We start from the raw sequence: 21,682 nt of genomic DNA, 5'->3' as shown, positions 1-21,682 counted from the left end.
CTTTTAAAATTAAAAAATTCATCACCACACTGCCTTCCAGAAGGTACGGAGTGACTAAGACATAATACCTTTCAAAATATATTTTTTATTTAAAAAATTAATGAGGTATCCTTTTTCCATTAGGGCTATGTGCAGTGGTCACGGGGAACCACATCAGCTAAGCCTGAGCCTGCACTGGTCTGAAGGAGCACGTATGAACTATTTTCACTGTGGGCTGCTTATGGAACCCTGTTTTACTGGGCGATCCATTATGCTACATCTGCGGTATTTCATGTGGACAGACAGAATGAAAATTGCTGCCAAGTTTCTCCCTAGAGCAAAGTGCTCCTTATGCATAGTGTCAGTGCATGGAGAAATCAACGAGGTTCCTTGGCCACTGCTGAGGATGTTGCAAGGCTATAGAGGAAGAAAAAGAAGCAAAAGGAAAAAAAAAGCTAGATATAGTGGATTTCAGAAATTGACTGTCAGCTAGTCTGCCGTGACCTTGGATTTTGTTTAAATCACACACCTCTGCTAAAATCCTCCTTTAGCCTGCCCCCCCACCCCCTCCCATGGGGCCAGAGCAATCCCCAGGGAAATCTGACATTCACAGACAGCTATTGTGGGTCACAGCCTGAGTCCTCCAAAATTTAAAAACAGAGAAGGAAAAAATGTCTCTCGGAGCAAGCACAAAACCAGTCATGTCTGTTGGATCACTCTGCATTTTGGACACTCGACATTCCCATGCAGAGGGGGCATGAGACTCCACAATCACGGGAAGAGCCATCCGTACTTACCTTGTAGTACCTGCTCCCCGTGTCATTTTGAAAGAGGGTAATACATTTGCTATCCAGTCTCCAATAGTGCCGTTTCCGCTGAAACAGAAGTTAGATTCTGGATCTTTTAAATGCTTTAACAACATCTAATATTGATAAAATAAACACATTTCCAAATGGGGACAAGGTTTTATGGTGGTAAGTGCATGGGAGACTCACACTCAATTTCATACCCCATAAGGTGGCTCTTCAGCAAATGTGCGATAGGTTTCCACATCTATATCAGAGTCGTGAGTAATAAAGGAGACGACGTATTATTAGTACCCAGCACAGGGCCTGACATTTAGTACATGCACAGTAGATAGGAAATACCCGTTTTAAGTTTATTTGCCTGCTTCTAAATGTGGATTTGGAGCCTGTAACAAAGGCTTAGCAGGAGATGCAGTGTTGATACCTTCTCAGATTTGTAGAACATAAGAATGTTCTAAAACACTTCTGAACATAAACACCTGCTGATACAGCCAGGTGTCCTGGCTTCCATTAGAGATGGAAGAATTCTGAAGGTCACAACGGAACTACAGAACATTTTGTTGGAGAGTAGGATTGACCCCATGGCATCAAAATCAGGGAAATACATCAGATGATGACCTTCTCCTAAGCTCTCTATAGATCTCTAACCTTCTCTGATGTGGTGATCAGGCCCTTCTTCATCCTAGGTTCACTCTCCATTTGTGTGTGTGTGTGTGTGTGTGCACACGTGTGTTACCATCCTTTTAGACAAAAAGCCCTCACATTATTCTTGGTCTCTTCTACAACCTTAGACCCGTCAAATACGTAAAGTATGCTTTAAATATTTTATAGCATGTCTAGAAAGAGCTGTATGGTATTCAGCTGAGTTGTGCATTAAGTCACATAAATCTCCAGCACAAAAGATTGAAATGATAAATTATTAGAGTATAGGTGTCTATTATCTGATGAAATAATGGGTCTCCTACAGAAAGGAGGTAATATGGAAAACACTACTGGTAACTGAGAAAAATGCTTATCATCCAACGTCAATTAATTTAACCTCAAAACATGGATCAAAATTTTCTCTTATCTACATGTACCACTTTGTTCACCAACTATCAGGAAAATTTGGAGCACTGAGCAGCTCAGACTGTATTAAAAAATTAAAATGTGTTGTCTTTTACCTAATACAGTATAGGTTTACTGTGTTTCTCGAGAGATCTGTTTTTAAGTGAAAACTTAATTAAGGATTTAAGAAGTATATATAATAGTTATCATTGTCTTTTTCTCCCTAAAATGTAGTACTGTTTTACAAAACTCTGAATCAAAGAGGAGCATTCTGAAAGCATATACTGCTGTTTTTACAACTGCTACAAAATGTCAGGTGGACATTCAAGGTGTCTGAAGATCATCTCCAGTAACAGAGGTAATGATTTTTGTCTCCCTGAGGTGGCTGTGCACACTTTTGTCTAACCGCACTGCTTGCTCAACGACTCAGACCCCCAGAGACTGTGAATGTGCTCCACGGGCCCCCACGACACACCTTCAGTGAGGCTCCCTCCCGGGAACGTAGAAGAAGGCCCACAGTCTTCCCGGGCCATTAGTGACTCCTGGCATGAGCAACACCAGAGAAAAGTGCTTGCTGTAGATCTTACCAGTGTGTCCTTGCTGGTGTAGTGGACCATCCACCCTTCCTTCATCACTGTGCTGCTTTTCCTCTTCGTGTGTTTGACAGACTGCACTACTCTCATGAGTGGGATATTGTTGCTTGTTGACGGACTTGAAAATCAAAATATTTCGGGAAAGAAATGAGAAAAAAAGAGATTTCTTATTTTAAAAAGAGAGCTTTTCCTGCATAAAACTTCATTTTAGCTATGTCTAAGTTGAAAGTAAAAAAAAATTCAGATCCCATTTTTAATGAAAAGTACTGTCAGAGTAGCATGCTTCAGCATCTGGATTACTCTGAAGAGTGCTATGCATTTTATATGTACATTTTAAAAATCCCCAGGCAGGATACTAAGTGCCTTGGACTTCAGATTAAACTATATAGTGTTCAATTTTGGGATAGATGTGAGATAGATTACTGTCTTAGTGGAATGAGGCCACAGTATTTAGAATCACACATGAAAGGTTTTTTGCTTACTCATTACCTATTGGTGGCAAAATAGTAACCATTTATAGATAATAGCATTTCATATGAATTTGAGTCTCTCTCTGAATAATTTTATAAAAATTAAAATATACCATTTAAACTGTTTTTTGAATAACTATTGTTGATGGAATTGTGCCGGTCCCTTCCTTGCTTCTCTTTCCTTTCTGTCTGTCCCCTCCCCTCCCCACCTCACCCTGCACACGTGCACGCACCCACACGTCCTTGGAGTTCCCCTCTCATACTACAGAAATGCATGCCTTCAAAGTTCAGCTGGCCATAGGACTAATATTTTCCAATGTTTTAGAAATGTGCTTTATTCCATTAAATGGAAAAAATCTAATTATTTTATTGCTTTTCTCTAATGAACAATTTCAGTTTGTCAATGAATATAGCATTTGTAAAATGGACACAATAGTTTAAATAAATCAGAGGCTGGGAAATTTTTTCTGTGAAGGACCAGGTAATAAATATTTCAGGTTTCGCAGAATACTGAACTCTTGACAATTGTATTGCAAATGTAAAATGTAGTCATAGACAATATGAATGGGTATGACTATGTTCCAATGAAACTTTATTACCAAACAGACAGCAGCCTGACTTGGCTGTAGTGTGCTGACCCCAGACACAAAAAATGGAGATCATCTAGTAATTTGAAAAGTACAGAGGACTAGATCACAAATGTAAACTTCACATACTTCTGAAATAAAATCACGCACAGTAAGGTGTAGGTATATGTGACATTTGCAAGAGGGGTCAGTTCTAAAGTAAGTGGTGTCTGCTGAGGTGTGTCCCCGATCTTTGTATTTTCCACACAGTGAGCATTCAACATACATCAATTCAGTAGCAAATGTGCGGACGGCAAATATGAGAGTCCCTCACATGCAAAATAAAATGGGTCACAGAACGAGGCGGTGCTAGGAAAGGATGCACCCACCCAAGGGGGTCCAGACCTCCTCACTCCAAGGTTCCCCTCTGTCCTCCAGGGCACACAGCTCATTCATGAGCAAATTAGGCACACACTTGACCTTCATTTTTTAGTAGATTAAGATATCAAAGAGCTTTCAAAGACGCCACTTGGAGCTCCCCTGTCAGACCGAGGCAGAAATGCAGCCCCCACCTGATGGTCCTGTTGGAGTCCTCGTGGTCCGGGTCTGGGTCCTGCATTTCCCCACTGTCGCTCTGACACTCGGCCATCACCATCGCCACGTCTTGGACCATTGCCTCTTCCATGTCATCCATGAGCCCACTGTTCCTTTCACTGTCATTGTCATCACTCCCTTCTTCCATGACCACGTCGGACTCTGCGCCAGGGCTAAGCAAATCTAAAACATTGTTTTGCACCTGTGAAGATGAGCCTGATATCCTGGAGCCAGGCTTAACAGAAAGTTAGGCAATCCTAAAACAAACCAACCAGAAGCCCTAAAAACATAGTTATTTAAAGAATTTATCTTGCTTTTAAAAAAATTTTAGCTCATAAGTAGTATCTGACGTTATGCCAGGATGAATATACAGGGGTGGGCAAAAGGAGGTTTACAGCTGTGAGCACGCAAACAGAGTTACTAAAGCTGCTGTGATAACCATTAGCTTCTTCCATACGAACAACTGCAAACCTACTTTTGCCCACCCCTGTATAATTTTATGGGCAGATGCTTATTTTTCATGCCCCTAAGCCTAAAAACATGAAAGTCACGGACAGCCTTGGAAGAAAGCCAAGGATGGGATGAGGGTGGGATAGAAATACTAGGAAGCAAAGTGATACCAGACACAAGGGACGAGGAAACTCACAGTATTTCAGCTTCACAGCCCTGGTGGGAAAAGACACTTGGGAAGACGAGGGAAAACTTTCACATGCAATACTACTCAGGGTCACTGATTCTTGCTCTTCAGTAAGTTTTTAAGTCATGAATTCCAATACATTACATTGGCCACATAACAAGCATCTTTTAAATATCCAAGATATTTGGTATTTGAAGTTAAACTAACTACTATCAACTCAATTGATAGGAATGCAATAAATTATAATGACTTATTGATACAGAGCACTTATTTTTTAATTAAACAATGAATTGATTAGAGACCTTGGCCTGCCAAACTTGGAAAATTCACATTTTATCAAATTTTTCTGGGAAAAAATGCTGTCTGGGAAAATGCAATTTCAAAGTAATCAACAGTATCCAAAATGACGGTGTTTCCCCTTAGTTGTAGTTATCAAGAGCACACTGACATTTTCTGGGCCTGAAAAAAGCCAATACCACATGCCACAGACAGTGGGAAAACTGCCAAATTTTTTACTTTGGCAGCTAATTCATGCATAACTCTCCAAGGCACAGACTAATATAGGAATGTATTCCTGGAGAGAATTCCCTTCTTTTTCTTCTACTAGGTATGTATTTCTTCTACAGAAGAACAATACCCACTTGATCTTCAGTGTTTTAGCAAAAAAAAAAAAATTCAAGTTGTTTCTCTGATCTTACATCACCATTTTTCTTTCCAGAAGAATCAAAAAATTGACATAAGAGTGAAGGTATAAAATGGTCCACTACCTATGAGAAAACTTAGTCTAGGATAGTTACAAAGTCAAATATTTTTCATTAGGAATACTACTTGAGAACGAAATAGGAGCTGCTCTGTTAAGACATGGAGTTTTTCTTAAGAGTCCTTCAAAATTAGTTGATATAGTTAGAGGTTTCCCAAAGGAATACTTCCAAGTGTAGAAAATGATATTTCTAATTGGCTGAACTAAAGTTCATTTTGTTACTAACAAGACTCAGGTTAAGAAGCACATATGCGGGGGCGGGGGGGGGGGGTCTGGCACAAGTAACACCTCTTTTATTACAAAATGTTTTGTTACAAAGTCATAAGCAAGTAATTCTGTAACATAATAATATCACAGTGAAGCACACCATATGACATTTTAGGTGAAATGTTTAAATTAAAACGATAAATCATTACACCCATAGTATCACCCTACCAAGCACACTCGAGCAGGTGTTACTTCTGCTGGACCCTGTATAATGAAAGAAGCTGCGGAGAGGAAGGGAGAGGGTGGACATTTCCTGATGGGTCAGGACTCTCCATGAGTCTTCCCTTCCCTGACAAACAAGGAAGAAAAGTAAACTTCTGTCTCAGTGCTTGAATTGAGAGTGGAGAAAATGAGACCAACAGTTATAACCTGTGGGTATTCCAACATCTGCTACATTTCTGAACAAACTAGGATAAGTTATTAAAAAAGAGAACAGGAGCCCTGGCCAGTGCGGCTGGGTTGGTTGCTGGGTTGGTTACAGTGTCCCCCAGTCGTGGGTAGGGGTGGGGTGCGGTTGGTGAGGTATGGGGATGGCTCCCAGTTGGGGCACTAGGAGAGGCCACTGGAAGGATGTTTCTCTCTCACATTCATGTTCTCCTCTCTCTCCCTTCCTCTCTCTTTAAAATCAAGAAGCATGTCCTCGGGTGAGGATTAAAAGAGAGAGAGAGAGAGAGAGAGAGCTGGAGAAGAGATTCTGGAATCCTTGTTTTCAGTACTAGCTGTTCACAATGTAAAAGCTTGAGAAAATCTCTTTGTTTTGTATCAGAACTCCATGAACTGGAATGGATGCTTTTCTACCGTAAAGTAGAACTCACCGAGGCCATAATTCACTTTTAGCTGAGTATAAGCACCTGAGGGGATGGGGTGGGAGTGCAGTAAAAGAAAAAGACAAACCAGTGGCTGACCCAATCTCTAACAGAGAAGCGGCACGGCCGATCTTTAACACACCGACGCGACTGCTGATTTTTTACGCACCTCCGTTAATGATCACTTCGCCAAGGCAGTTGTTCGGAACTTTTGGTGCACAGCGTTTATGGCAGTTGAATCTGCAATCTAATCACAATGATTTGAAAAGAAAACAACTAAAAACCAAGAACTCATCAGCAAGAATTGGCTGGTGACAAATATTTGGCAGCAAGATTGCCCTCACCCTTGCACTGCAGGCCCTGCCGGAAGAGCCCCTTGAGGAGCTTCTTGCAGTACTGGCAGACGGTGGGCCGGGTGTACGAGTGGATGACGAACGTGTGCGGCACCTTCACCTTGGACATCAGAATCTTGTCCAGCTGAATCGGTCGTCCGATGTACGACTGCGAATTCGACCTCTTCTCTCGACCGATAAATGACTCTGATGGTGACTTTTGCTACATGATAGAAAGACAATAAAAAAACCCAATAAGACGGAAGAAAAAACTTGATGAGTATACTTATGTATTTTAAAATCACATTCTATTTTACTATCACGTTTAGTAATTTGATCCTTAAGAATATGAGCGATACAAGCTAACTATATTTCTGTTCATTAATGCAATTTATCACCCCTTTATTTCTTATATGAGTTACCTTGTTTTTATAGTTAGAAATGAAGAGAAATGGAGAGCAGAATATTTGAACCTGATTTCTAGAACCTGCAAAAATTCTTAGCTTCTAAAAAGTGATGTAATGACTTTAAGACAAATGTAAGTTGGGAAAAAAGAAAAATGGTCCTCAACCCCACACATCACTGACATCTTCTAAAATATTACACGCACATGGTTAGAAAATATAAGCAGTTCAGGATGACAGAAAATGAGAAGTAAAGGCACCAGTTTACCCCACATCGTACTTGACCTGAAAAACACCTACAATGCCTTTGGAATTCCTCAGAGGAAAAAGTATGATTCAAAATAATCCCTCAACCATGTGAAAGTAAAGGGTTAAATTCATAGCACCTTTTTTATAAATGGAAAACACAGCTACTAGTGGACTATATAAAACACACAAATACTAGTGGTTTGGTTATAATTATATCACCGTACGCTCTTATCTATCATTTTGGAATTAATCAGCCTAGGACTTAGGTTTTAAAAGTTAAATTAATTAAAATTAACTGTATTTTCTGTGTTTTGGACAATTTCATGGTAACTCTTGACACTATGAAAATGTACTTAAGAATCATGAGAACAAATGCATTTTGAAATCATCAAAATAAAAGATAAACCAAATTACTTTTTAATACTATTATTATATATCTCATTTAGTAAGCTTCTCATTCTATATAACCTGTGCTCGGTGCTTTAAAAGGTAGGTCTTGTTATCTACAGTCAAGGAATTAAAACTTATAAAGTTTACATAAATTCTTTTGGGTCAAATGCTAGTAAGTGGTAAAGTGAAAACATGAACCTACATTTGTTTGCCTCCAGAGTGCTTGTATTATTACCTTACTCGATTAATATGTAATTTGGAGTGATTACTAACAAGCTGAGAAAAAAGTCACATTTACATACAATTTCCATCCAGTTCAATCCCTATCTGCACCAAAAGATTAGTACTACTTATTACCAAATGGGGAAGTTTTGATTTGCAAATTCACTTGCTGCAATAAAATTTTTTTTGATATGAGGTTCTACTTAGGGATATTATGCCTACAGTTACAGTTACAATTACAATTCCATAAAAGAAAACTATAAACTGTAATTGCTTTGGAAAAGCTCAACTCTTGCAGAGATGCCCAGGGAGCCTGTAAAGATAGGTCAAGGTCTGCCAAAACAGAATCATGAACAATTGAATAAATATCTTCAATGGGATTGAAAAACAATTAACTCCACAGGGTTAGGTCCCTGTTTTATGTAGCCAACAGGCCAGTTTTAAGCACAGACTAAAATAAAAAGTGCTATTTTTCCACAGTTGGAAAGTTTCAACAAGTCAGACTAAAAGCTGACCTGATGTCGCACTTTCTTAGCTGACTTAAAATGTTCTCAGATTTGGAAAATCATACGAAAAGTTGACCAAATTGCTGTTCACTTATTTTCCTTAATTTATCAAATTCCAGGCTGTGTTCGCAGAACCAGTTTGACACAGAATTATTTACCGTACCACGGGGCAAATGCATTTGGAAGAGCAAGAGGCAACCTGATAAACTGAATGTTTTCTACTCACGCAGCACAGTAACATATACTCTGCCATAAACGGTAAGAACCAGAATCATTCTTGAGAAGTCATTTCACTTATTACCTTCAAGGCAGCATGACAACAGGACTTTTAAAACATTACATGAGTTTAGGGCAAAGAAACTGGCTGTTCCTTTGTGCCCAGAGATTCACTACACACATAATTCAGGCAATGATGAGATTCACATGGCCACGTGTGTCCTTGGCACAGAGTAACACCTCACTGACTGCATGATTTATAGTGTCAGAAATTAAGACTTCAATAGCATTTAAGATTCCATAGCAATTTAAGATTTTACTAGCATTCATATAGAATGTCCTCCTGTCATTCATGATACTTGAAAATTACAATCAGCTAGCAACATGACCACAAATACTAATTATTACATTTTCTCACAGTTTCAAATGTAACTAATCATTTTCCATGTGGCCTGCATTTCTATACGACGAAGCTTTAAAATATTGAGACGGCGCGCACATGGCGACCGCTCATGTGGGAACTGATTCACTGCTGGGAGGAGACTGACTTGTTTCACTTTAATAGACACACACTTTGGGGAAAGGAGGGTGAAGAGCCTTCGGAAGTCCTGTTTGCAGAATTATATGCCGTGTTTCTGGGAGTGTGCGCGCACACAGCTGCATGGGCTTCTTGCTATTATTAGGCAAACGTAAGACGTCAAAGACGACTGTCGCTATCTGATGACTTTGTAAACGTTTATGTTTATCCAGTCTTCAGTCAAAATATAAAACAAGGCCATCACTGATATGTAACAAATAGTAAAACAAACAGAAAAACAGGAACATATGAAATAAGGCCATTGCCCTATAATATATACTTACCATTATTTATATAAATGTTTAAGGACCCCCATTTCTGTCAGAAGCCAATCATTTCTAATCCTGGGGACAAAAACTAAACACTTCCAAGGATTTTCAGAGCCAGGGCTACACACTTTCATTAGTAATTAATATTCAGTTACAATTTTAAGCAAAACATAGAATTTCAGCTATGCGAAGTTTTATTTGAAGGTATATATAGCAGAAACCCATTAATTACAGTATGTTTTGCTTGATGTAGCAAGTTGCAGAGTACACAAGAATTTAGAAGTTGGTAAGTTTAAATGAAAAGATGCTTTAAAAAAATCTCACTGATTTAAATCCAATTAGCTTGGGCTTTAAGTTAACTTCCACATGCAACTACCCTTGTGACACAAAGGGTTATGTTGACTGAAATTACCAGATTTTTTAAAACAAAAATGCAATGCATTTTTATTATATTAAAAGATATAGTATTCCTTTATTTCTTCATTAACTTCATTTTATTTTTTTTACTTATTTGTGTATTTAATTATGATGTGTTACAGTACTTTTGAATTTAAAATAAGATATTTCTTTAAAGTAAACGCTGGTGATAAGAAAATTCCTTATTACTCATGAATACTGATGAAGGTTTTATTAGTTTTACTAAGTTAAGTAAATGGCATTTAAATTAATTTCCACTGTTCCTTGCTGTTCAACTTTGGCACTGTGTATTTGGTGAACCTGGGAAATCTGCAGAATGGTGGTTTTTTACAGGCATAAGGAGGCAAGTTGAAATGCTTTGGAAACAGAGCAACCATATTTTGTTTAAGACTACTACTTCAGAATTGTGTTCAGAGCAAAACTGGCACAGGACTTTGCGGAACTGGTTTTAAATGCCCTTCTCTATAATTATGGTTAGCATATGCAAGAAGATGGGCTTCCAAAAACTTACATTTTTACATTAGCCATGGATTCTAGGAATTGTTCTTTTCCTGAGTTGAGGATTTTGGATCAAATTACAGGTATATGTGGAACTTTTGTGAGAATTGACATTACCATAAAATATGTTATTGGAATGGGCATGTGTAAACGATTTGATTTGGCAAATTTTAGGCGATAAAACGTATAAAGGTGTCTTGTGTTCTCAGTGTAAGGGGAATCATATCAAGGATGTGAGAGAATATGCAAACAGAAAAATGATGAAAGCTGAAATTCAAAGCCAAGATTAGAGATTAAAGAGCATAAAGATGATAGAGATTGAAATTTGTTTAAATGCCTGTGGTCTTGTGAAGAAGTATCTGTAACATCTTTATGCTACTAGTGTTTTTATCTGAAATGACTGCCAAAGTGAAAACTATACGCTCTGAACGCCTACTTCCAGAGACCATGCATCCTGCTTTTCTGGAGAAGGACTTTTTTTTTTAACGGCTATGCTAAATGAATGACTTAGCAAGCGTGGAACCTTCCCAGGAAATGATTGCTTAGATTACATTATGGAAACTCCAACTGCCAGCAAGTCTTTAAACATTTAACAGGACTCTGAAAGAATTTCCCAACAAGGCATACAAATTTTCTTCATTAGTAGAGCTGGGAAACAGAGGGCAAAAAGTTGCCTTAACTTGTGGTTTGCTTATTGTCGTTTACATAGAGATCTAATTTCGGGTTCCCTGAGAGATAAAAGCCACTTCACATAAAACATGATTCAAATAAATAAATAAATAAAACAATAAAAATGTCTCCAATGAAAACTTCTGCAGTATTTTTATGTGTAGAGTTTGTATTCTGCCTTTTATTTTTTCCTTTTTATTGAGTTAATTGGGGTGACTACATTTACTAACTAAAGTTAATTTTGCCGGCTGTCCCTTGAGTTAATGAGAAATAAAAGTACAGAACACTTTAGCGTGTGTGCTGACAAATCTTTGTAGAGCTGTCTGAAGCATCGGACAATAAGCTTCCAAGGGAAGGATGGTATCTTACAATATTTGTCCTCTATATAAAAAATAAGCATTGCTTCAACTCATCAGAATGAATGCTCTCCTGTGGTAAATGCATGGGAATAAACACATGAGACATTTAAATAGAGATATTCAAAATACAGACCATAATATAAGCCTTTCAGTAATTTAATGTTACATGGACTATAACTTTGCTCGGTAGAGAGCATACAATTGGTTACAATTACAACTGCTCTTTGAACTGATCTTCCTGACCCTCACCCTTATTTGGCATATCCAACATGAATCTGTGTAAAACTCCTCTGCTCTGGAAAGAAATAGGTGGCGAGCTCAAATACCTGCAGGCTGTTAATATTAACAGGGAGCCCCTCGATGTCAGGGATGTGATGGAGAATGTTGCAGACTGCAAAAAATCGGAAAGGACGGGCTCAATATAAAAGGGGGGACCAGTGCTCAAAGCTGCTCATTGCTGCCACGTGAGTAGGTAAGCCCAGTGCTTCCACACCTTAGTTTTTCAACAGAAGCAAAAAACCCCACTGTTTTACGAAGTAACTATTTTTAAATGTAGGCAACCCTTAATAAATTCCTCTGTGCCACTCTTTCCATAGCACTTCACATGCTATGTTAACCCTGTGACCTGTGTTCTGATCCACATGTTACAGAAAAGGAAACTGAATCTCAAGAAAGTTAAATCATCTGTTCAAGACCACACAGCCTAGCCCATAAGTATCAGAACTACGAATTCAGGTAGTCTTTCTCTAGAATCTAGACCAGATGATAATGACTTCTCTCTCCTTAGCCCCTCCCAGCTCTCCTGTTCCCTGGTTTTATACCAATGTAAAAATAGAAAGTATTTTCTTCCCCTCATTTAAGACATGAAGGAAGAGCTCATAGGAGACAGTGAGAACAGTTAATAGTATATTCTCATGCCCAAATGCAATGTGAAAACATTGTGAATCCTTTAACCTTGACCTATAGAACAGACCTCCAACCGGCTTGTCTGTGCTCAGAGGACAGCATATGAGTCATGCATGTTTTCCAGAACATAATGACTAAGCGAATAAACAGCTCCTATTGTACAAGCATCACTGAGTTGGCTGCCGACTTTCCTATTCAGGTGCTTTAGGCTTTAAAGATACCAGCACAACTATGGGAAAATAAATGCAACCAAACACTATTCCTTTATTTCAGAAATGTGAAGATATCTAGCATTTTGGACAAACACTCAAAGACCTGTGCAGACAGAACAGTACCTTACATTAGTTCTCTCCTACTGCCATCGAGATAGATCTGACTTAACGAGTGTTTCTCATGGCAAATCCTCCCTGAAGGCTCCATTAAGATGCTGCAAGATGCAGAGAGACTGTAAATGCTACTCTCTGTGTCCAATGAATTGCCCATCCAATAGACTTCTGAACACAACAATTGTTACTATCAACAATAGCGTGCTCTTCTGCATGGTTCTGCCTCATAAGTCTAATTTCAGTTCACATACCACTTTCCCCAAGAGGCCTCCAGATCACCTAACTTACTGACCATTCCCTGTTTGTGCTTTGTTCCTCTCTGCTCGCCGTCTTGTCTCTTCATGAGTCCCTGCTGCAGCTGCAACTTATTTACCTATTTGCTTGTAGGGGTTTTTAAAACTATATCCCTTCAATGGAACATAATAGTTTCATGCAGTAGGGATCTTAACTATTTTGTTCATCATGGTATCACCAACTTCTGCAGTACTGTTTCACATAGCATGAGTGCCCGTGTGTGTGTGTGAGAGACAGTTTGAAGAAAAGATAAACCACATCACTGGTGCAGGTGAAGGGGTTATACAGAAAAGGAGTTTCCTGAAGAAGAGATGTTTGGTGTGAACACTGAAGCAGTCTTGCCATGCAAGACCATGTTGAGTATCATCAGCCTTTAAATTCTTTTTAAGACCACTCAGTCCTCCCCATCTTCAGGCTGCTTAGACATTTCTTTTATCTACTCTGAAACCCACTTACCCTACTTGGGAATGATTAATGAACCCCACTCACAGTCGCTGCTAGTAAAACATCATTGTGAATGCTCATCATGATGCTTGCTGACTACCCTCAGAAAGAAAAGGGAATAATCAACTACTTTCCACAACACTTAGATGAGCACACTGCCCCTGAGGTGGAAGTCAGGGAGTTCCCAACACAGACCAGTTCTTGGGCAACAGACAAGTCGGAAGACTCCTGGGGAACAGAGTTCTCATAGAAACACCTATGTTTCCATATCCTGTAATTCATGGAGTAGAGCGTGGGGTGTTTGGTGAATTTCAAATTGTATAAAGCTCTTCTGATTCTACATTCCTTGAACTACCTGCCCAGGGTGCAAGATAAACGAGTCTGGCTCCTCAGCTGGATACCCTACACACAGAGCATAAATAACAGCTAACTGACATTTTTTTTCATAAGGAAGAAAGCATTCCTAGAGGATTCGGGGGTAAAAAGCACGCCCCTTGCTTAGTGATGGCTGCTGTATTTTACAGTGGAGAATCCATCTTCTGTTTGTAGCAATTTGGGAAAGCTTTTACCATAATAACATATAATCTCATTAAAAATACAAGGTGATCTGGATTTGTTGAGTGCTAAAGTAGTCTTGGAAGTTACATTAACTTTTATATTATTTTATTCTCTTTAAGTAAATAGAAATGAGTGCAAAGGAACCTTACTATTTTAAGCGATCCACCCTTTGCAGGGAAAGCACAAGAACTGTTAGCGAATTGTTGCAAATTACAGGCATTGTTCTTTCAAAATGTCAGTTACCAACATCCTACAAATCCGTGGGATCGTGGAAGAAAAAGGAGACATAATATAAGAATGAGTACCTCTCTTTTTACTTGAAGGCAATGCAATCTTAAAGCACGCTGCACACAAAAAGGAGCATTTTGACAGAGGGAGAAAATAACTTTACATGTCAACTTCTACTGTGGGGTTTTCAAATGTCAGACTTGGTCTTCACACAGAATGTGAACTGGGTGGCAAACAGATAATGTGGAAATATCAACAATAGCAATTTTAGGGACATATATTTCGATAGTATTTGATTCTGGCTAAAATTGACAGGATCCTGGCCTGGTTTTAGGAGTTCAAGGGAAAGTTGAATGAAATTATCTGGAAAAAGGTTGTCCCATTGACCGCTGCATTGGAAACAAGGAGAAGCTGCAAGAGCATCCCATAAATAGTCCAAGGCTACAAAGGTTAGAGCCTGTCCCTCCAAAAGTGGGGCATAGGGTAGCTTTAAAGTGACTGACAAAATCTTAGCCTGTAACAGTCTGTGGGGAACAGGACACTGTGTGTTTACAAGCACACACGCTTCTGAAACAACAGGGCAGAACTGAAGACCGCATTTTAATGCAGCGCAGTTAAAAATCGAGGAGCAATAAGAGATTTGTCCTTTAACTACCCAAAACATTTGAGTTTTAAAAATAGAAAAGTACTAAGTCAATGAAATCATATCACTCGGTCGTATTTTCAGGGCACAGCTATACTGAAATAGATGCCATGCAAAACCGGGCTACCTGGAGAAAGAGATACATTTGTTCATAAATTCTGGACACTGTTTTTAGCTCACATTTCACTATATTTATTATCAAAATGGCAACTCTTCCACTCTTTTTGAGAAGGGAGAGAACTCATCTGACAAACAGAACTAAATATCAGAAAACCATGTATAATGAATCAAGTAAAATGATATGCCTAAATATTTCACCAACACATAAAGCTTTAGAAGCTGAATTATTTCTGATTTCTAAAAGTCTAATTTATAGTACCAATTCCTCTTCCACCTTATTCATGCCTCAGTATTATCTGTTCCACACAAACCTTTTTTACTTTATTTATGTAGGGCAGGGACATTCTTGAGGACACATAAGCTCTCTATGCAAACAGGAGCAATCTTTTTCCATATTACTCAGCTAGGAGCTCGGCAGCCATGATTGGTCAGGAATTAAAGGGGGCAGGAGTGAAATCCGGCCAGGTCTGGCACGACATCAGATGGATACATGGCTATTAAGCAATGACTATCACTGCTAACAAGGTGGGGAGGAGTAGGGGCACTGTTTGTATCTTAAAGTGGAAGATAATGTTTTCTGTCTTCAGGAATGGCTTGTGGGGAGTGTTATGGAAGCCACATACCTTTCCTGAGGAGAGCACAGGGCCTCCAGAACCTTCATTAAAGATCCATTTGTTCCTAAGACTTACATGTTTATCAGTACAGGTAAGCAGTACATGATGCCCCCACACCCCAGTGGAGTTCATGAGAACTCCCCCGCAGTGTACTCATTTAGAATTGCACATCTGGAAGTCTCTGCTCACAGCATGAATGCACACATGACAAACCAGCCACTCTGAATGAAACAGGCAACAGCTGATCAGTTGCACATGCACAGCAGACACACACTCTTAATTGTATCGAGGGCCTCCTTCTCCACAAACCCACCACCCCACTCCTGACGCTCAGGGGAGAAGTGTGGGTTAAGGAATTCTTGGATCTCTCTGTGCTCTGAAAGTATACGCTGCCCAGGTTTGAATCTGGAAAACCAGGTTACACAATCATCAAAAGAAATCTTGCAATATCTGGGAAATGTATTACAGGGATGTCATGGTGCATACTTAAATGGAAAAATTACTTCTTCATTCAGATGAATCACCAGGATTCCTGGAACTCCAGAACACAAGGGTAACAATTAAAGTCTCTACTGCTAGATAGACTTTTGTTACTTTGGAAAACACCCTGGAAAATATTAATTTGGCCAGAAATATCACCATAGTTTCATTCAGGATTAGAAATAGCTATTTTTCAGCATTGGTTCATTTGAAAAGAATCTACCTTGACTATTACAAAGCATATCAGGATCATATCAAGTTATAAATTGAAAATGCAATATAAATATTCTTTTATCTTCATTATTATTTTTAAATGAACAAAAGCAGTAAATAAATGAGTCATTTTTGGAGGAGGGAAATTATATAGCTGAGAGTTCCTATCAATACAATATTTGCCAACTTAATTAAATGTGAGTCAGTAGGCCTCATGTGAAAATAATAGCAGTTTATGTCAAATTATTATTTATACAATATGTACACTAACATAAAACATTAAATTAAATATTGTCTAACATTCGTAACAACTAAAGATGCAAAAAAGTCAGCACATGAAACAGCTGAACACAGGGAAAACTTTTGCAATGAGCAATTTATTTCCTAATAATTTCTGTAAGGCAGTCTGAATATTAAGAATTACTAAAAAATACTATTAGGCTAGAAACATATAATTCCCCCCAAAACAATTCTCTGTAGTGCCCCTTAGCCCCAAAGCCATAATAGTACATGCTCCTTAAGGACATTTAAAAACACTTAAAATGACTTTTAATAATGTTCTTAAATTAACACAAAATTCCGTGAGGCCTAACATGTTTTAGAAAAATTGTCATCAATTGTACCCTGTGGTTGCAAAGGACACTAGTGTTTCATATTCTGCTTCCCTTTCTACCTTGACTTTTTCTTCCTTACCTCAAGAAAATGGTCAAGAAGAGACCATTTTCCTCAATAATTTGACAAAATATTATGTTTAATATGCTCACATTCACTTATTTTCAAGCTTATCTATAATAAGAGAATGAGTAAAAATACTCCTCCTCTGTATTACAATGTTAACATGGGAAATGACATCAAAAACACACATAAAATGGAAAATATACATCCATCATAGATTATTAGACACAAGACTGCTGTTACAACGTATAAAAATCTAAGAAACCAATAATCATGTCAGAAAAAGAGACAGGCAATTCACCATAGGTGAAATACAAATAGTCAATAAATATATGAAAAGCTGTTTATTGCCCAATAAAAATAATATTTAGGTAGAGATATGATTTCCTATCAAATTGGTGCAAGAACACTTTTTAAAATATTGCTAAAATGTGTTATTGGGAAGAGTATGTAGAAATAGAAACTCTCATACACTGTCCTCTGTAGATGGATTTAAAGTTTTACTGCTTTTTGAAGAACTATTTGGCCAAAAAAGAGGTATAAAATCTTTAGTCGTTTGACTTCTAAGAACATAACCTACTAATTCATTCAGAAATGCTTATTGGGAAACCCACTAACACTTTTTAAAATATGCAAAAAATACAAGGATGCTTAGTTTATATTGTTTAAAATAAAAGAATGAAAACCTGATCAGTAGATTAAGTAAATTAGTCTATATCATTGTGATGGACCACCAGGAAGCTGTGACGAAGACACAGAGGCAGCAGGTTCATTTCTGCGAGCTCCACGGGGCCAGAGCATTGACCCGAGTTTGTACATTTTTGCACCTTCAGGTTACAAACATGCTGAACACAGACAACAGCCACATTTCTATAATAATTCTGTAGAGTTCACCTCACTGTCACTAAAATATTTCTCTAAAAATTTCATCAGACTTTATGCACCATTCTCTTCCAAGACATTTATAAAGAGATAAAAAACAAATCTGTTACCTTTTCAGCAAAGTAGGTATAAACAAGTTCAAGAGCAAAGGCTTATGCAGAAAAACGCATCCTGTTTCTATCATCCTGGAGCTATCGTGTAAAGAAAGGCCTTGTTGCCTTTAAGTTGTGCGACTTCCACAGAAAAGCAGACTTCTTGTCAGTCCTCCTTTACACAATCTGTCCCTGGCTTGATTCCCAAAGATAATTTGAAGGGAGAGATACTACTTCACATTTAAAATTATATCTGGAAGGCACTGTCAATTACAAAACTGAAATTTTCAAGAATGTTAAAAATTACATTTATTGAGCTTTCACCCTGGACTTTTCTAAGTAGGGGACACTTTAACCTAGGATAATTATTCTAAACACAGGCATTTACTATTACTGAAGCGAGTTTCATCATTTTACATCTTATAAATCAAGATATCTTGACTTACCAATTTTATTTCACCCAAAATACATTCTGGTTCTGTGTTCATTAGCTTCCTTTGTTAGAGTTACCTTAACAAGATCATCTTAGCATAAACACTAATAATGTATCTGAAATTTATAGTCTCACGAGGGAAAATAACAGTATGTCAACTCTCAATTTCCAAGGGGTACAGAAATAAAGAAAACTAAATATTTACGTGTCAACTGGGCAAAACAACTTATCCTAAGAGAAGTACCGCTGTATACTCTCCTTAAGCGCTTGGCCTGAATGTCTTTTCTCTATGTCCAGGTTACTAATTGCTTAAGGCAAATAAAAGGCCAATTTGGGAGGAGGACTTAATTAAAACCATTATGAAGGAAATTTGTGTCTTTTCCATATATAAGTTCTTCCTGAATTGGGACCTTGAGATATCCACTTGAATAGCATCCTTTTAAAAATAATTAGATTGTGGTAATACATTAAGGAATAAAAGTTCCTTTCTTGAAAAAGTTATATTCATTTTCAGACAGTTCTTGTTCTGTTCCTTACTGTGCCAGCCAAAATCTATGTATTGAGATGGTGACCTTAGTTTACAGGGTTCTGTGCTACCTGGCATCAGCACAGTTCCAACACGCATGCATTTCAGTTCACATGCTACTGAGTTAAGTGAGTGCCGACTGTACCCTGTTCCAGTCTGCTCAGCTTCACAGGAAAGACACCAATGGAGTGGAACCAGGTCACCTGAGGGCAAACTTTCACCCAACAATTCAAGATCTATTACTCCAAGGCCTGCACTGCTCGGTCTAATTGAGGACTATGAAAACTTGAACAATAACAAAAAACAACAACAACAAAAAATATGTTCTTTTTTGTAGTTGAATAGAATGAATTTTACGTTAAATTTTTAGGAGTTATAGTTGACATACAATTTTGAGCTACATTCTGACCTGATGGTTCTCATAGAATTAACGCAGATAACTGATGACAACCTACTTTTAAAATGTTGGTTTGCAAAAGATGGTAAAGCACACCCTGTGCCAGGCACATTCGATACATACCTCAAAGCCGGGACTCAGAGGAGACTGAAAGGCGGAGTTGTAAGAGCAAAAAGCAGGCAAAGAAGCAGAACAGAGGGAGGAAAAAGACAAGACACACACAAAAAAGAAGAAGAAAACCAGTGTTATTGGAGGAAAACAATGCATATTATTCAATAATGTTTTATATAGGTTTGTTTTCAATAAAAAGCAAAATCTTATACTAATCAGTCTTTGTGGCCACAGAAACATCCGACTTTGGAATTACTTTGTAACATTTAAATGGGACAAGAGACACATACTCAAGGTTGCAAAAAAATTACAGTTGTGAACCTGTAGAGGCAAAAAATAAAGCTACTTGTCATACATGTCAGGAATGACAAGACGGTTCTCTCACCTTGTTGAAAATAAATTATAGTCAGAATGAAGCGTTTTTGACCTTTGAGTGAAAGATTAGGTTTTTCTCACAATAATTTATCCTCTCGATGGGAAAAGAAAGGAAAAGGTCATCAAAGTAATCAAATGTCACACGGTTGTTATCTGCCTGCAGGCAAGAATAAGCTGTTGAATAATCAGCTTCAGTCAGTGGTTTCCAAACCTGGAAAGTCCAATGGTGGGTTAGACTCACAATGACAGAAAATACGCCACGGTGCATTTTTGCTCATTTTGGAGTCTTTGCTGTGTATTCTGTTTTCTGTCTGATTTCATTCAAGTTTGAAATATAATTCAAAAGTGAAAAGGTTATTCTGGATTTTTTTTTTAAGAGGAGAAGGAGAATCATTTGAAAAGAATGTGTATTTAGGCTGTGAAAGACAAATACCATATGATATCACCGTTAACAGGAATCTAAACAACAAAACAAACAAGCAAGCAAAATATGACCAAAGACACTGTGATACAGAAGGTGCTGACAGGGTCCAGAGGGGAGAGGGAAGAGAATCACAGGGGAAAAGGGGAAGGTCTCACATGAACAAGTATAAAGGACACATGGACAATAACTAAGGTGGGGAGCGGAGATGGGAGGGAGGTAGGGAGCACTGGGGGGGCAGGGCTGGGAATACAAGAAAGAAAACTGTACTTGAACAAGAGTTAAAGAAAAATTTTTTAAAAAAAGAGGAGAAGGAGAATCAATGAAGACAATATCAGAAAAATCTTGGTTAAGTAGACAACACATATCTAGTAATTTACACTGAATTTGTTCATTTTTTATCCCTGCTTCCTGAAGCTTTTTTGAGCAGCTCTCTCTTTTAACTAGAAATCAAACCTAAAATATGGTTGACTCTTTTTCATAACCAAAATACATGACTGTGTTTTGAAATCAGTGCCATTTTTTGTGTTGATCAAACTTTTGCACACTACTTTGCATTGAGTACCCAGAGAACTTGTCTCCTATTATTGAATAATATAATTTCTGTAACCTCATTTTCTTTTAATTGATTGATAAGAATCTCAGAACTAAATTAAACTATCAATTATTTGGATATAACATTTTTATTTTTCTCACATGAGCAGTAATAAAAAAACCTAATAAACTTATTTCTTAATATGTATTTGTTTCTAGCTTTTAGCTATTATGAATAAAGATGCTAAAAACATGCTTGTAAGCATACCATTCACACTAACACCCTTCAGAAATGAAATACCTAGATATAAATCTAACCAAATATGATTAAGTTCTATATGGAAAACCATAAAATTCTGATGAAAGGAATCAAAGAACTAAGAGATGTCAATGGATAGGAAGACTCAATATTGTTAAGATGTCCATTCTTCCCAACTCAATCTGTAGATTCAATGCAATCCTAACCAAAATTCCAGCAAGCTATTTTATAAATATCAACAAAGTAATGCTCAAGTTTTTATAGCAAGGCATAAAAACCAGAATAATCCAAACAATGTTGATGGAAACCAACTAAGCTGGAGGACTGACATTGCCATTAAGACTTACTATACTATAAAGCAACAATAATTCAGACACTGTGGTACAGGTGAAAGATCACACACACAGATCAATGAAACAAAATAAATGACTGCAAAATAGAGTTCCCAAAATATAACCAACTGATCTTTGACAAAAGAGCAAAGGCCATAAATAAAACAGAGCAAAGACAGTCTCTTC

At 37.8% G+C, this 21,682-nt stretch overlaps 1 protein-coding gene across 2 annotated transcripts in view; it reads right to left on the bottom strand.

The window, feature by feature from the left end:
- PRKD1 (protein kinase D1) overlaps positions 1 to 21,682 on the bottom strand; it is a 315,738-nt gene that overhangs the window by 51,215 nt on the left and 242,841 nt on the right. The window contains exons 5-10 of one of the 2 annotated variants that reach the window (XM_037037455.1): positions 19,588 to 19,611; positions 6,870 to 7,080; positions 6,695 to 6,772; positions 4,034 to 4,238; positions 2,420 to 2,543; positions 777 to 854 (exon numbers count right to left, since the gene is read on the bottom strand). In XM_037037455.1, coding sequence (XP_036893350.1) covers positions 777 to 854; positions 2,420 to 2,543; positions 4,034 to 4,238; positions 6,695 to 6,772; positions 6,870 to 7,080; positions 19,588 to 19,611 — 720 coding nt within the window. The remainder of the gene's footprint in view (positions 1 to 776; positions 855 to 2,419; positions 2,544 to 4,033; positions 4,239 to 6,694; positions 6,773 to 6,869; positions 7,081 to 19,587; positions 19,612 to 21,682) is intronic. The other variant, XM_037037456.1, reaches the window with a different exon arrangement.

This window comes from Sturnira hondurensis, unplaced genomic scaffold (assembly GCF_014824575.4).
Source record: "Sturnira hondurensis isolate 20B ecotype Veracruz unplaced genomic scaffold, ASM1482457v3 Scaffold0023357, whole genome shotgun sequence".
Classification (NCBI taxonomy): Eukaryota; Metazoa; Chordata; class Mammalia; order Chiroptera; family Phyllostomidae; genus Sturnira; species Sturnira hondurensis.
Note: the sequence above shows the minus strand (reverse complement) of the source record. Positions and strands in the feature narration are given on the sequence as shown.